The 12,771-nt window shown below is 40.3% G+C and overlaps 1 protein-coding gene across 5 annotated transcripts in view; it reads right to left on the reverse strand.

The window, feature by feature from the left end:
* Nucleotides 1-12,771, reverse strand: part of KATNAL2 (katanin catalytic subunit A1 like 2) — a 59,300-nt gene that overhangs the window by 22,993 nt on the left and 23,536 nt on the right. For all 5 annotated transcript variants that reach the window (XR_004055682.1, XM_030925933.1, XM_010353542.2 and 2 more), the window contains 4 exons: nucleotides 10,604-10,667; nucleotides 10,284-10,402; nucleotides 4,435-4,526; nucleotides 2,340-2,450 (listed from right to left, as the gene is read on the reverse strand). Coding sequence is in view for 4 of the 5 variants with exons in the window: in XM_030925933.1 (XP_030781793.1) it covers nucleotides 2,340-2,450; nucleotides 4,435-4,526; nucleotides 10,284-10,402; nucleotides 10,604-10,667 (386 nt within the window). In the remaining variant the exon portion in view is untranslated. The remainder of the gene's footprint in view (nucleotides 1-2,339; nucleotides 2,451-4,434; nucleotides 4,527-10,283; nucleotides 10,403-10,603; nucleotides 10,668-12,771) is intronic.

Consider the following 12,771-nt stretch of genomic DNA (forward strand, 5'->3'; position numbering starts at 1 on the left):
ACTACCATGAGGATACAACGAGCCTAATCCAAAAAGTGTGGACATCCTGCAAGACAATCCCTCTGGCAGGCAATAAGTCAATGGCAAGTGGAGGAAAAGAAAAAAAAAAGAGAGACTGAGGCAGGCGGATGTTCTGATTTGAGGTCAGAAGTTCGAGACTAGCCTGGCCAGCATGGTGAAACCCCATCTCTACTAAAAATACAAAAAAATTAGCTGGGCGTGGTGGTGGGTGCCTGTAGTCCCAGCTACCTGGGAGGCTGAGGCAGGAGAATGGCTTGAACCCGGGAGGCAGAGGTTGCAGTGAGCCGAGATCACGCCATTGCACTCCAGCCTGGATGACAGAGCAAGACTCCATCTCAAAAAGAAAAAGAAAAAGGAAAAAAAGAGGCAGTCTGTTCTAGATTAAAAGAAACTTAAGGGAATGACCAGTTACACAGTGCAAACCTTGTTTGGATACCAGTTCAGTAAGTCAATGGTAAAGAGAGTTTTGAAACAAATTGGAAAATCTGAATATAAAGAGTAAAGAATCACCATTAATTATGTTAGGGTGATAATGACTTTGTAGTAATGTAAAAAAAAAAAAGTCCTGATTTTTCTTCGACATGTACATTTGAGAAATAACATTATAGTTGAATATGATTTAAGATATTGCAGCAAAGAAGTGGCAGAGGGTGGTGCTGGAATAGATGAAATAAATTGAGCAAGATGGTGTTAGTTATTAAAATGGGGAGATGGTGGGTTCATTCTGTTTTTTTCCTTTCCTTGGTGTTTTTTGGAATTTTTTATAATAAAACATTTTTTTAAATCCTAACAATGCTCAGGATATATGAGTTAGAACATACTGGTTTTAAGGCACATTGTAATGATGCAATCGATGATATAAGGAACATAAGCTCAAAAGCACATGTGTATTTGCCAACTGACACATTGAGAAGCAAATTTTTGGAAAAGCCCTTCTAAGTTTATTCAGTTTTTATTTGTTTTTTGCTTTGTTTCTGGTTTTTTGACCTCTGTGAAGCATTTTATTTGGGTTTAGGAAAATTGAAGCAGCACAATAACTTTCTCAACAAATTCCTAGGTATTCACTGGGGGTAGAAGGTCCTCTATTCTTCCAGAAAATATGTAGGTCTCCCCAGGGCACAGACCTTCTCACATTCATGCCTAAAGACTTACAGTTTTTCTCCCTCCCCCGCTGACTCTAATATTCACCCCCAGTGGGTATGATCAACCTTGTTTTAAACCAATGAAGAAAAGAAGATTCCTTCCCTAAAAGTTTCCATGATCACATTTCAATGACGGTTCTCTCTTTGGACTCCACTTTGACATTATTGTATATAGCTCCTATATCTTTAAGTTGTAAAATGCTGATCACCTGAGCAAGTAGAGAAAGTATTCTAGATTCAAGGGGAGGTGGAGCCAGGTTTAAATTATGAGTATATTTAAAATAACAGATTACAAATGAATGTTATGATTTTTTTTTTCAATGACTTCTGGTTTGGGAGTCCCAGATAATTAGTATGCACTACAGAAGAGTTTCTCTTTTCATCTTTGAATGTAGAGCAAGAGATGGGTGTGAGGGGCATGAGGTCACAAGTCCCAGCTGGGCTACAAGAGTTGTTGATGTTGGTGGATTGCCCTCTCTTGACATTGGTGCCCCTCTGAGAATGGGAAGAACAGCATTCCCTTTATCTATCTCCTGCTTCGCCTGAAGTTTGAAAGAAATAATGTATGTGAAAACATTCTCAGAACTATAAAGGGCTTATAGTTATTTTTTAAATATATTCTCCAAGTAGCTATTGTTTTTCCCTAATCAACATCTCTTATTTCCCAATTCCACATCTAGAATTGTTCTTAAACCACTCTGGGACATGGTTTAAATAAGACTCTGAGAATAGATTATGTTTTCCACTAGCGATTATTTACCTTTCTATTTACTGTGCAGCATTAAAGAGAAGATTTTTCCTCCTAACTTAAAAAAGCTTAATTTTAATATTGTAAAATTCAAACATATTATTTGAGTCTTGGAGATTTTAAGCATTTTGTAGTTCTATGCCAAAGTCCTACTTAATTTAAACATACTATGTAATTTGACTTTAATCTCGAAATGTCCATTTTAAATATTGTTAGTGGTTGCCCTGGCCTGTGTTCCCTCTGTTAAGGCAGATCTTTCATGGTACAGACAGCAAGGATTGGGGACCTGAACACTAAAGCCTTCACATTAATCTTCCAGGGCTGCAGCCAAACAACACGGCTTTGCCTGGAGTGGTCAATATAAAATTTTTATTTGTACTTAGTGACTCCTGAAAATGTATTCAGAATGTACTCTCTTGGTCTCTTACCACGGCAGGTTAGAAGCTGCTAAGACAAACACAAGATCTTCTGAGCGTGCCAGCCCATCCATCTGCACCAGTAACTCTGTCTTCATCCGCAAGCTTCCTTCATGTTCTCCCCTACAGAGAGAGAAGACATGATTCTCCCATGTCAGAGCCTTCACCCTCATGACAAAAGCAGCATTCACAGCAATGTCCCTGTGACTGTAGAACAGTTTCTGTTCTGATGGCCAGTGGAGCCATTCATACTAGAATTAGAGAAAATGAGCAATTTGCTATTATTTTCACATAGAGCATGATAGAAAGCAAGTAAATGAATATAATGATGGTATTTGAAAGAAAACCAAAGGCAAGCAGTGAGCTGGAGAAAATAACTGAAGGGTCCATAGTCCCATTGGTAGATTAAATGCAGCCCAATTGTGTCTACCTGCAGCATTATTTACCTCTTTAAAAATGACATAATTGAGGCTAATCCCTTTCACTTACATGGCACACAGGAAAGTACTTTCACACCCTCAGCCTCCTGAGTAGCTGGGACCTTAGGCGCAAGACCCCTGCCTGGCTAGGTATAAGTTTTTTTAGTATCTATGCCCCTTAATACTCAACTACCTTTTCCTAAGAGAGAAGACCCTCTCTCAGTATATATATATATGTGTGTGTGTATATATATAGTTTATTGTATATTATAAGCAGAATATATATATAATTAGCATTTGCCCATATATTTGCTATATGTTTATCATTCGCCCATAACTATAATTCCTTTAACATAATACGATCAAAGAAGTCTTCAGAGCACCCATCCTTATTTCCTGACCCTTTGAAGACTCTAATTTTAGAGTCTTTGATCCCAGACAAGGAAATGGAAATTCGGGGCAGAACCTGGAGCACACACAGATGAAGAGTTTTCACATTAGCCCGATGAAGGCTGTGGGAAACTGGGGATAGAGATCAACAAAGCACGTGTAACAACAAGTGCATAGGGAGACCTGGTCTTTGCAGAGTGACTATGAGGGTCGGCTGGTGCATTCCCATCTGGGTGCCTGTGCAGTTGCCTGCTCCTGTCAGGCCTAGTATAGAAAGCAGAGTGCTCCAGCCTAGGGCTGACAAGCACCAGCTCCAGTTAAGCCATGGAAAATGTCCTGTTGCAATCAATTACATGAATCCCGTAGATTACTTGGGTACATCTTTATGGTTGCTTTTCCCTGCCGGGTAAATGGCTTCCAATGAGTAAAATTTCATAAATTATATTCTACTTATACTTCCAACAAGCTAATTAATTGTGTTTTATTACTATTACTTCTGCCTTGATGATAGACCATTAAAGGTCATTAATAAATGCAGCTGTGTTGAGATTTCCCAGAGATCTGTTTTTTCAAGCCAGGGGTGCCAGATTTAGTAAAAAGCTTCAGTGGAAAATACCTCTGATCAAGACAGAAAGCTGATCTTAAAAACGAATAAACAAAAAGCACAACACTACTCAGGCTTTTGGAAGCACAAACAGAAGGCTTATTACAGTCCGAGAAGTGTTCCTTCCTGCTGAGGACATTCGGTGACAATCTTTAGAGATAATATATGTGACATATTTAAAGTCAGCCCTGCTGAGCCATAACCTGATGACACAGAGAAGTGGTGTTTTCCCAGGCTTCACACACAGTCGAGGACTGCCTCTCGGGAGTGAAGTACAGACGTGGCCCTGCACAGTGGCTGAGTGGGCAAGCCTCATTCCCCAGGGGCGGCCCCTCTGGCTCCAGAGGAGGCCATCACAGTGGCTATTTTCAGCCAGCAGGACTGATATGGCAGCCTGGGATCCTGGGGCTAGAGGATCTTCAGGCCTGAAAACCACTCTGTGGGGCACGGGGGAAGGGAGGATGGCATTTCCTCCGGTTATAAAAACTACTTAAATCAGCTATTCAGTTAACAGGATCTAATTTAAAGACCTTTCCATGTGTCTGCAGAAAATTTGTGGGCTTATTAATAGGCTTATTCTGCTAGTAAATGTCGATGGGCTTCTGACCATCAAACACACTTACAAGAGGGGAGAAGCGATGACAAAAAAAAAAGCAACAACAATAACAACAAAAACCCCAACCCTGTCTGTTACCCAGGAGCTGTGCCTCTCTGACTCATCACCGACTCCAGCTCGTCCAGGAAGATCGTGGATGGGGCGTGGTAGCGGGCAAGTTCAAATAACACCTGGGTGGGGGGAAAGCAAGCAAGTGTTCAAGCTCATAGACTTAAAGTCCTCAGATGCTCCCAGAGAGTAAAAACTTAGAATGACTGTAATAATAAGCATTTATGCTGCACTCTGTTATTTCACAATAACTTTATAATCATTACAATTATTTCTCCCTACCTCCACCCCATGGGGTTGGATGGTCCAATTATTTCCATTTATAACTTGATAAAATTAGAGGCAGAGGGTAGGTGGTTACTCCAGGGTTACTAATCATAAATATGAGAGCTTCAGATGAAATTTGGTTCCCAAGCTTGCAGTCAGCTAGTTAACCCCTGAAACACCCTGCTAATAGTATGTTCCATGTGGACACAAGAGCCTTGGAACATGTATAATCATTTGATAATTCTTCCCTTAATCTTTGGGAACAATGGGAGGTTATTCTCAGAAGAAAATATTTCAAGGATTGGGTTCCTGTCATGGGTAACAAGGCTGACAAATTTAGTCCCTTCGTGTTCCCCAAATTACTCCATAGCCTTCCCACACTACCTCAACAAGGCTGTTTGGTAGGCTCAGGTACTAGAAGGCAATTCTCGACTGAATACGATGTTCTATTTGAGAATAAAATAAAATATTATAGACCGAACAAGAACAGGAAAGCAACCAGCAAAAGAACAGACATATAAAAACAAAATAAAGAGCTCTAAAGGGAGATGTGGTGGTGATGAATAGAATATAACAACCTAAGCCTTTTTTTTTAACCCTGAAACTGATCTCTTGAGCATCATATACAATCCTTCACCGGTTGATGGGAAAAAACAGTGGAGATTTAGAAAATAATAGAAATTATTTAATAGGCATGGGGGATTTATTCTCCATGTCACTTAGCACTAGCAAACCATCACAGACTCAGAGGGAAAGGTTTCTGAAAAAGTCAGGTTGTAGTTTTCACGAGCAGCAGCAGCTCATCCCTTACAGGTCTCCCTGTCACCGAACGGGAAATACCTCACCTTCCCCACTGCTCATGGGTACATTCAAGCGCATGCACCAGCATCTCCCTTTTACAGAATCCTGTTTTATTAGAACAATTGACTGAGTTTAATGAACTGAGAGAACAATGGCAATGCCGGGGCATTCATCACAATGCCTTCCAGATACAATGGAGACCACTAATTCAGGGCAAATAACTTTCTGTCCTTGTCACACACACACAAAGAAGCCCAAATATACCTGATATTAAGGGTGCCTACAACAGTGGCAATCTACCCAATGAGAAATGAAATATTAGAATATAAAACCCATACATGTTTTTAAGGTGCTCACTAAAGGCAGAAGAGACCAAGAGCCTCTGCTAGACCACACACCCAGTTGGAAGGAGAACCACGCCTGGAATCTAGGCATTCATACTGCCCACTGCATTGCTCATTCCACTTGCAGGGAATATACAGAATCATGGGTAAGTGTCTCTGGAAGCATTAGTCTAAAATTTTCAGAGGAACCTGGAGGAAGTTAAATCACACAACTGGGGGGCGGTGCATTGAAAGATGTAAGCATCAACAGATGTATGCATTTGCTAAAGAGACCACTCAACTATTCAGTAGCGATCAGCTCCTAAAAGGCACGAACATTAGTAGGGGAGGGAGGAACATAACCCAATGGTTCCCTATAAATAACTCTTTAATTGGAATAGAAAGAGAAACAAATGGTAGAAAAAGCTTCTCTGCTTTAGGGGAAGGTCCTGAACGGTTTGCTTTCTTTGAAAGCTTCACAGTAAGGAGCCTGACAGCATGACCAAGATTGTCCAGCTGAGGATCTTCCCAAAAGCTCGAAAAATAAAGAGAAAATGATGTAATTTCTGAAAGGAAATGAGATGACTAGGTTATCTGTTTCTTCTTGCATTATTTTTTAAAATATCCAAAATAAAAATGCATGTCACAAAAAGATATAAATATTTTCTAAAACTTTCAAAAGTTGATCAAGTTCATTCAGAATCAAAGAAATACACATTCAAGCACTGAAATATTGAAATGCACGTTTAATCACTGAAATACACTATTACTTTTTACTATTAGATTGACAAATGTTTATTTTGTAAAAGATATTGGTGTGTTGGTCAGGGTGTGGAGAAGCAAATGCACTCAGGAAGCATTGATGGGACTCTAAGCGGGTACAACCCTCTTGGCAAAAGCAATCTGGCAGTCGGTGATGTCTGTTCCCTTTGACTTGGCGATTCTACTTCATAGAAATTGTCCTACACTATATAGGCAAAAACATGTGTACATATAAGACTGCCCACTCTAGCTTTGTTCACAACAGCAAGAGACTAGAAACAACCTAAAGGCCCATCAAGAAAAGACTGTTTAAATACGTTTTGGTACATTTATGCAACAAACTACCATATAGACATAAAAAAACATGCTTTATCTATAATAGTGTGGAACAATATCCAAGTTATATATATATTAAGTTGGGGAAAAACCAGGTACAAAAGGAAATATAGAGTATGTTCCTACTTGTATTTAGAAAGGCAGGGAGAAGCTAGGCATGGTGGCTTATGCCTGTAATCCCAGCATTTTGGGAGCCCGAGGTGGGAGGATTGCTTGAGCCCAAGAGTTCAAGAGGAGCCTGGGCAAGATGGTGAAACCTGGTTTCTACAAAAAATACAAAAATTAGCTGGACTTGGTGGTGTGCACCTATAGTCTCAGCTACTGGGGAGGCTGAGGTGGGAAGATTACTTGAGCCCAGGAGGTCGAGGCTGCAGTCAGCTCTGATAATGTCACTGCACTTTGGCTTTGGTGCCTGGGTGACAGAGCAAGACCCTGCCTCAAAACAAAACAGAACACCCAAAAGAAACAGTTGTTGATGTTAATGTAGATAATAGATAAATGTTCTGCAGGGCTGCTCCAGCAACTGTTAATAGTAGTTGCCTCTGGGGAGAGGGCTCAGGAGTCTGTATATCCTCTTATACTCTTTTTTTTTTTTTTTAAGGCTAGTTACTTTTAAAATACATAGTAAAAGAAAGGAAGAGGCCAAGCGTGGTGGTCACGCCTGTAATCCCAGCACTTTGGGAGGCCGAGGTGGGCAGATCACAAGGTCAGGAGTTTGAGACCAGCCTGGCTAATATGGTGAAACCCTGTCTCTACTAAAAATACAAAAAAGCCAGGTGTGGTGGGGGCGCCTGTAGTCCCAGCTACTCAGGAGGCTGAGGTAGGAGAATCGCTTGAACCCAGGAGATGGAGGTTGCAGTGAGCCGAGAATGCACCACTGCACTCCAGTCTGAGCGACTAAGCAAGACTAGAAAGAAAGAAAGAAAGAAAGATAGGGAGAGAGAGAGAAAGAGAGAAAGAAAGAAAAAGAGAGAGAGAGAGAAAGAAAGAAAGAGAAAGAAAGAAAAGAGAGAGAGAGAGAGAGAAAGGCAGGAAGGAAGGAATTGGGAGAGGAATTGTTTCCTCACTCCTTTTTTTTTAATTTATTTTTTTTGCTCCCACTCCACTGGGATTTTTCTTCACTCTTAGAATCCTGACAAAATAATACTGAACCAGAGGAAAACTTTAAGTGAATACAATGCTCACACAGGATGGAGAATTCTTGTTAATTGACTTTTCTGGTTATTCGACATTAAACCAGAAAATTCATGTAACTTCAGTCTTTTTTACGAATACTATAAACTTTTTGAGTTTCTTCTTCTGCCTAGGTAAGTCCTGTCCTGAGTATGTCATCCTCCTTTGTGCACCTTGCAGTGTCTTGTGCTCGTGGTTCTAAACACCACTTTTCATGACAGGAGATGAACCTAAACTAATTCTGAGTGGTATCTTTTAACAGTTTGTTGTTATTCAGCATATAGAAATGACATGTTAAAAAAAAAAAAAAGACTTCAGGGTGATAAGAATTCTAGTTAGATGAATTTCAGCTACAGTCATCTCTAGGCATATGGAAGAGATTGGTTGCAGATCCTCTCCCTGTTCCTCCCGACACCATTCCCTGTACCAAAATCTGTGCCTATTAAGTTGGGGGAACAGCCAGGTACAAAAGGGAACATATAGTATGTTCCTACTTGTATTTAGAAAGGCAGGGAGAAGCTAGGCATGGTGGCTCATGCCTGTAATCCCAGCATTTTGGGAGCCCGAGGCAGGAGGATTGCTTGAGCCCAAGAGTTCAAGAGGAGCCTGGGCAAGATGGTGAAACCTGGTTTCTACAAAAAATACAGAAATTAGCTGGGCTTGATGGTGTATGCCTATAGTCTCAGCTACTGGGGAGTCCCACAGTTTATCCTGGGAAACCCACATATACGTGGGTTTTGCATCCTGTGAATACGTATTTTGCTGAAAAATTTCCCCACATAATTAGACCCATGCAGGTGAAGGGCCAACTGTTGTCCAAGGGCCAACCGTAACTGCACCTCCAGCTAACTAAAGTCACATGGAGCCATAACTGTAAGTGTAGCTAAATTCAAGCCCCACTTCGGAACTGGCACTGAGTTATACGCAAGATGAAGAACAAAGAAATAGAAGATATCAACGTAGGTTTCCACAAATTACCATCTTGAATGGGTAACAAGAATTTATATAAGCTTACATATTTGCAGCAACTTGAAAATGATATCAACGTAATAGATAATAGGTTATTTTAGGTAAGTCAATCCTTTAAACATATTCTATTATGATTTCCAAATAGGCCATCATATTTTGAAAGAGTCATCTAAGGGAATGTAATTTAAGCATAACTTGTTAATCACTTTTCAGAAAATATGTAATATTTTATATTCACTTATATTGAGTACATATCTGCCATTCTACAGAGTGTGATAGTTTAACAGGTTTTCAAAGAAGGACCTTTCTTACACTAGGACCTAAACCATAAATGGAAGTGCTCTTAATGTCACTGGAAGATTCAGTACAATTTTATAATATAAAATATAACATCAACTATAAATGTGATATTGTAAAGATGGAAACAACCTCTGAAAGAAAGCAAAAAATCGCTGGGCGCAGTGGCTCACGCCTGTAATCCCAGCACTTTGGGATGCTGAGGCGGGCGGATCACCTGAGGTCAGGAGTTCGAGACCAGTCTGGCCAACATGGTGAAACCCTGTCTCTACTAAAAATACAAAAAAAAAAAAATTAGCTGGGCATGGTGGCAGGCACCTGTAATCCCAGCTACTTGGGAGGCTGAGGCAGGAGAATCGCTTGAACCCGGAAGGCAGAGGTTGCAGTGAGCCGAGATGGTGCCATTGCACTCCAGCCTGGGGGACAAGAGCGAGACTTCGTCTGAAAAAAAAAAAAAAAAAGAAAGCAAAAAATCATACAGGCTATGGGCACTATGGAAGCAAAGGTGCTCAGAACATCTGAAAGAATAATTAAGTTTAAAGTTTCTTGATTCTTTCTTAGAGTATCTAGCATAGGGACTAACATACAGTAGTAGCCTCTCAATAAATGTTAACCAAATATAGTGTACATGTTGAATAATAAATGTTTCTTGAATGAAGAAAAAATATGCCACGTCAGAGATTTTTTTCCCCCCAGCTTTCATGCCTAAATTGCATGAATCAAAAAAGAGCTGTTGATCAAATTCCCAAAGGAAGGGAGATCATGTTTTGCTGATGGGGGCACAATTAACTTCCACACATAATAGTCAATCCATTTCCCAAGCTACTGGTAATCAAGATCCAGGATTGAATCTAACATAAAATCACCTAAAAGCAAAGAAGCTCTGACATCATTTTGTACCACCGTATTACACTAGAACTTATTTTTAAAAACAAAATTAAGAATTCCTACCCGAATGAGTTTTTCTGAATCCCCTCTCCATTTGCTGACAATGGTGGATGCAGAAATGTTAAAGAAGGTTGTTTTACATTCAGTGGCCACAGCTTTGGCCAGTAAAGTCTTTCCTGTACCTAAAGAGAGACATGTAAAAGATGAGCAGGCATTTCAACTCCATCATCCCACTGCTTATAGACAGAAGTCAGTTTCACACATAAGGAAGGAAGTGACTGCTCAGCTCTCATGTGCCCCGGTCCTGAAGTGAGGACAGAAGGGACAACTCATCCTCTGCACACACACTTAACACCAACATCAAAATAGGACGCTGTGTTTACCTGGAGGGCCGTACAGCAGTAGTCCTTTCCAGGGGGAAAGAATTCCTGTAAATAGCTGTGGATACTATGGAAACAAGGAACAAGGATGAGGTTTGGTGCTGACACATCAGCCTGCATACTCTCAGCACAGACAAGCCAGGAAAGCTGGAGTGAAAGCAGCACAGCTCTAAGATTCAGGTCTCCTTTTTTTGCTTAAGGTCGTCTGCTTCTGACCTAAATAAACAGATCTTATTCATCCCAATTTTATTTTCACGCTCGATTAGAATGCCTGACTTAATTTTTGTGACTTTTTAAAAGAGCAATTTTTTAAGGAAAGGAAAGGTATATGTAGGTACTCTTCCTCTCTGTTAAACAGTTATTTCTTACATGCATAACATCATTTTCCCCAAACTTCTATATGGAGAGCATTTGGCAATCTTTTGAATGTTGTCAAGCAGGTATGAACTTTAAAATACATACTAGAACCAATTAGTAAAGGTTTATTCGAATAAAGTACAGAGCTATGGTGAAACCTGTTTTGGAAGTTGGGAATATTCAGGGGCAAACGCATTAAGACACCAACTCTGAACAAGACATGCGTAGCCTTCAAGGAAGTCTTGTGCCTATTAGTTCAAATTCAAACAATCTGGGGAAGGTTAGTGGCAAGGGTTGGTAAAGAATGGGGGAGAGGGGTGTGGCAAGGAATATTAGTAAAATTACAACTAGCTATTAGTTTCTTGCTAATCCTGACGTCAAATCTCAACACATTTGGAGCTTGTAATGCCATGAAGAGAACAAATCCAGGGAATTTCAATGAGATGTTCTATCCTTTTTAAAAGTTTTATGCTATAGTTCCACTTAGAGGAAAAGGTGAGTAAACTTCTATTAATTCTAAACACCAGTGTATTTCTTACTCCTAAGTCTGAACACAGAAAGAAAGAGGGGGAAAAGAGAATCCAAATGTATTGATTTTTGTCTCCTTAGAGGAAAGCATCCAAAAATCAGGGGCCACATGGGCTCAGTGGTAAGACTAAATAGGTTATTCAATAAAATAAATTCATAATCCTGACAGCAGGAAATTACAGAAAATGGCCATAAATTATTTGTAGCTCCTTTCATCAAGGAGTGGAGCCTATTTCTCCAACATTTGAATCTGGGCCTGGTCTTTTGACTTTGGCCAGTGGGACATTAGCAAATGTTAAGAGATTTGAAAATATAAGACTAGAAAAAAATATACGAGGCATGAAAGATGCTTGTGAATTAGAACTTTCCCTTTCCTGCCTGTTTCTGGGAACCCATTGCCACCATGTGAACAGGACTGGGCTTTCCTGCTAGAGGATGAGAGGTCACATGGAGAGATACCTTGGCTGTAGTGCTTGTCCCAGCCTTTTCAGTCTCTCCATCTTTTCTGCTACTCTGACTGATGGCTCAGACCTGTGATTGAGCCCAGTCAAGAATACCACATGGAAAAGAGATGAGCCAGCCCAGCTGAGCCCAGCTCCAACTGCCTACCCACAGAATTACAAACAAATAAATTGTTGTCTTAAGGCACTAAGTTGTGGGGTGGTCTGTTATACAACAAAAGCTAAGTTTTCACTTAGCTCTTCATCACCCCATTTGTAAATCAAACATGGAGAGTATTGTTTTTCTATTTTTCTACCCAGTTTGTAACCTGCACAGAGATTTGTCAGTAATAAGTAATGAGCACAACAGGCTGGCTTTGCTCGTCACTGCCCTGGAAGGGGCTGTTCAGTCTTTACAACCACCCAGAAGCAAAGCCCCAGATGATCCTGGGGAGGGTAGGTGGAGGGGGGGAGTGTAAAGGAAGGATCTGTGGAAACAAAGTGAGAGATTCTCCCCTACCAGAGGTATTTCTACAACAATAAGAATATTTTTAAGGGAGCAGGCTAATTTGAATCAATCTGACAAATTATGTATACTATAGTCTTAGATCTTAAAGTTTCACTTAGCTCAGACACCTGTCTTGAACTAATATGTAACATGATTTTAAATGATCTAGAATGGACCAGGCTTTGGTGCTCCAGGGTTGAGAAAGTGTTGTGACACAAACAAAAAGTTAACGTGTGGACAGAAAATCATCCTGCCCTTCCCTTTCTGATAGGTGTGTGACATACAGCTTGTCCAATGGATAGTGAACAGAAATAACCCCCAAGAGGTTTCCCGTCCTT

This window comes from Rhinopithecus roxellana, chromosome 21 (genome assembly GCF_007565055.1).
Source record: "Rhinopithecus roxellana isolate Shanxi Qingling chromosome 21, ASM756505v1, whole genome shotgun sequence".
NCBI classification, from domain to species: domain Eukaryota; kingdom Metazoa; phylum Chordata; class Mammalia; order Primates; family Cercopithecidae; genus Rhinopithecus; species Rhinopithecus roxellana.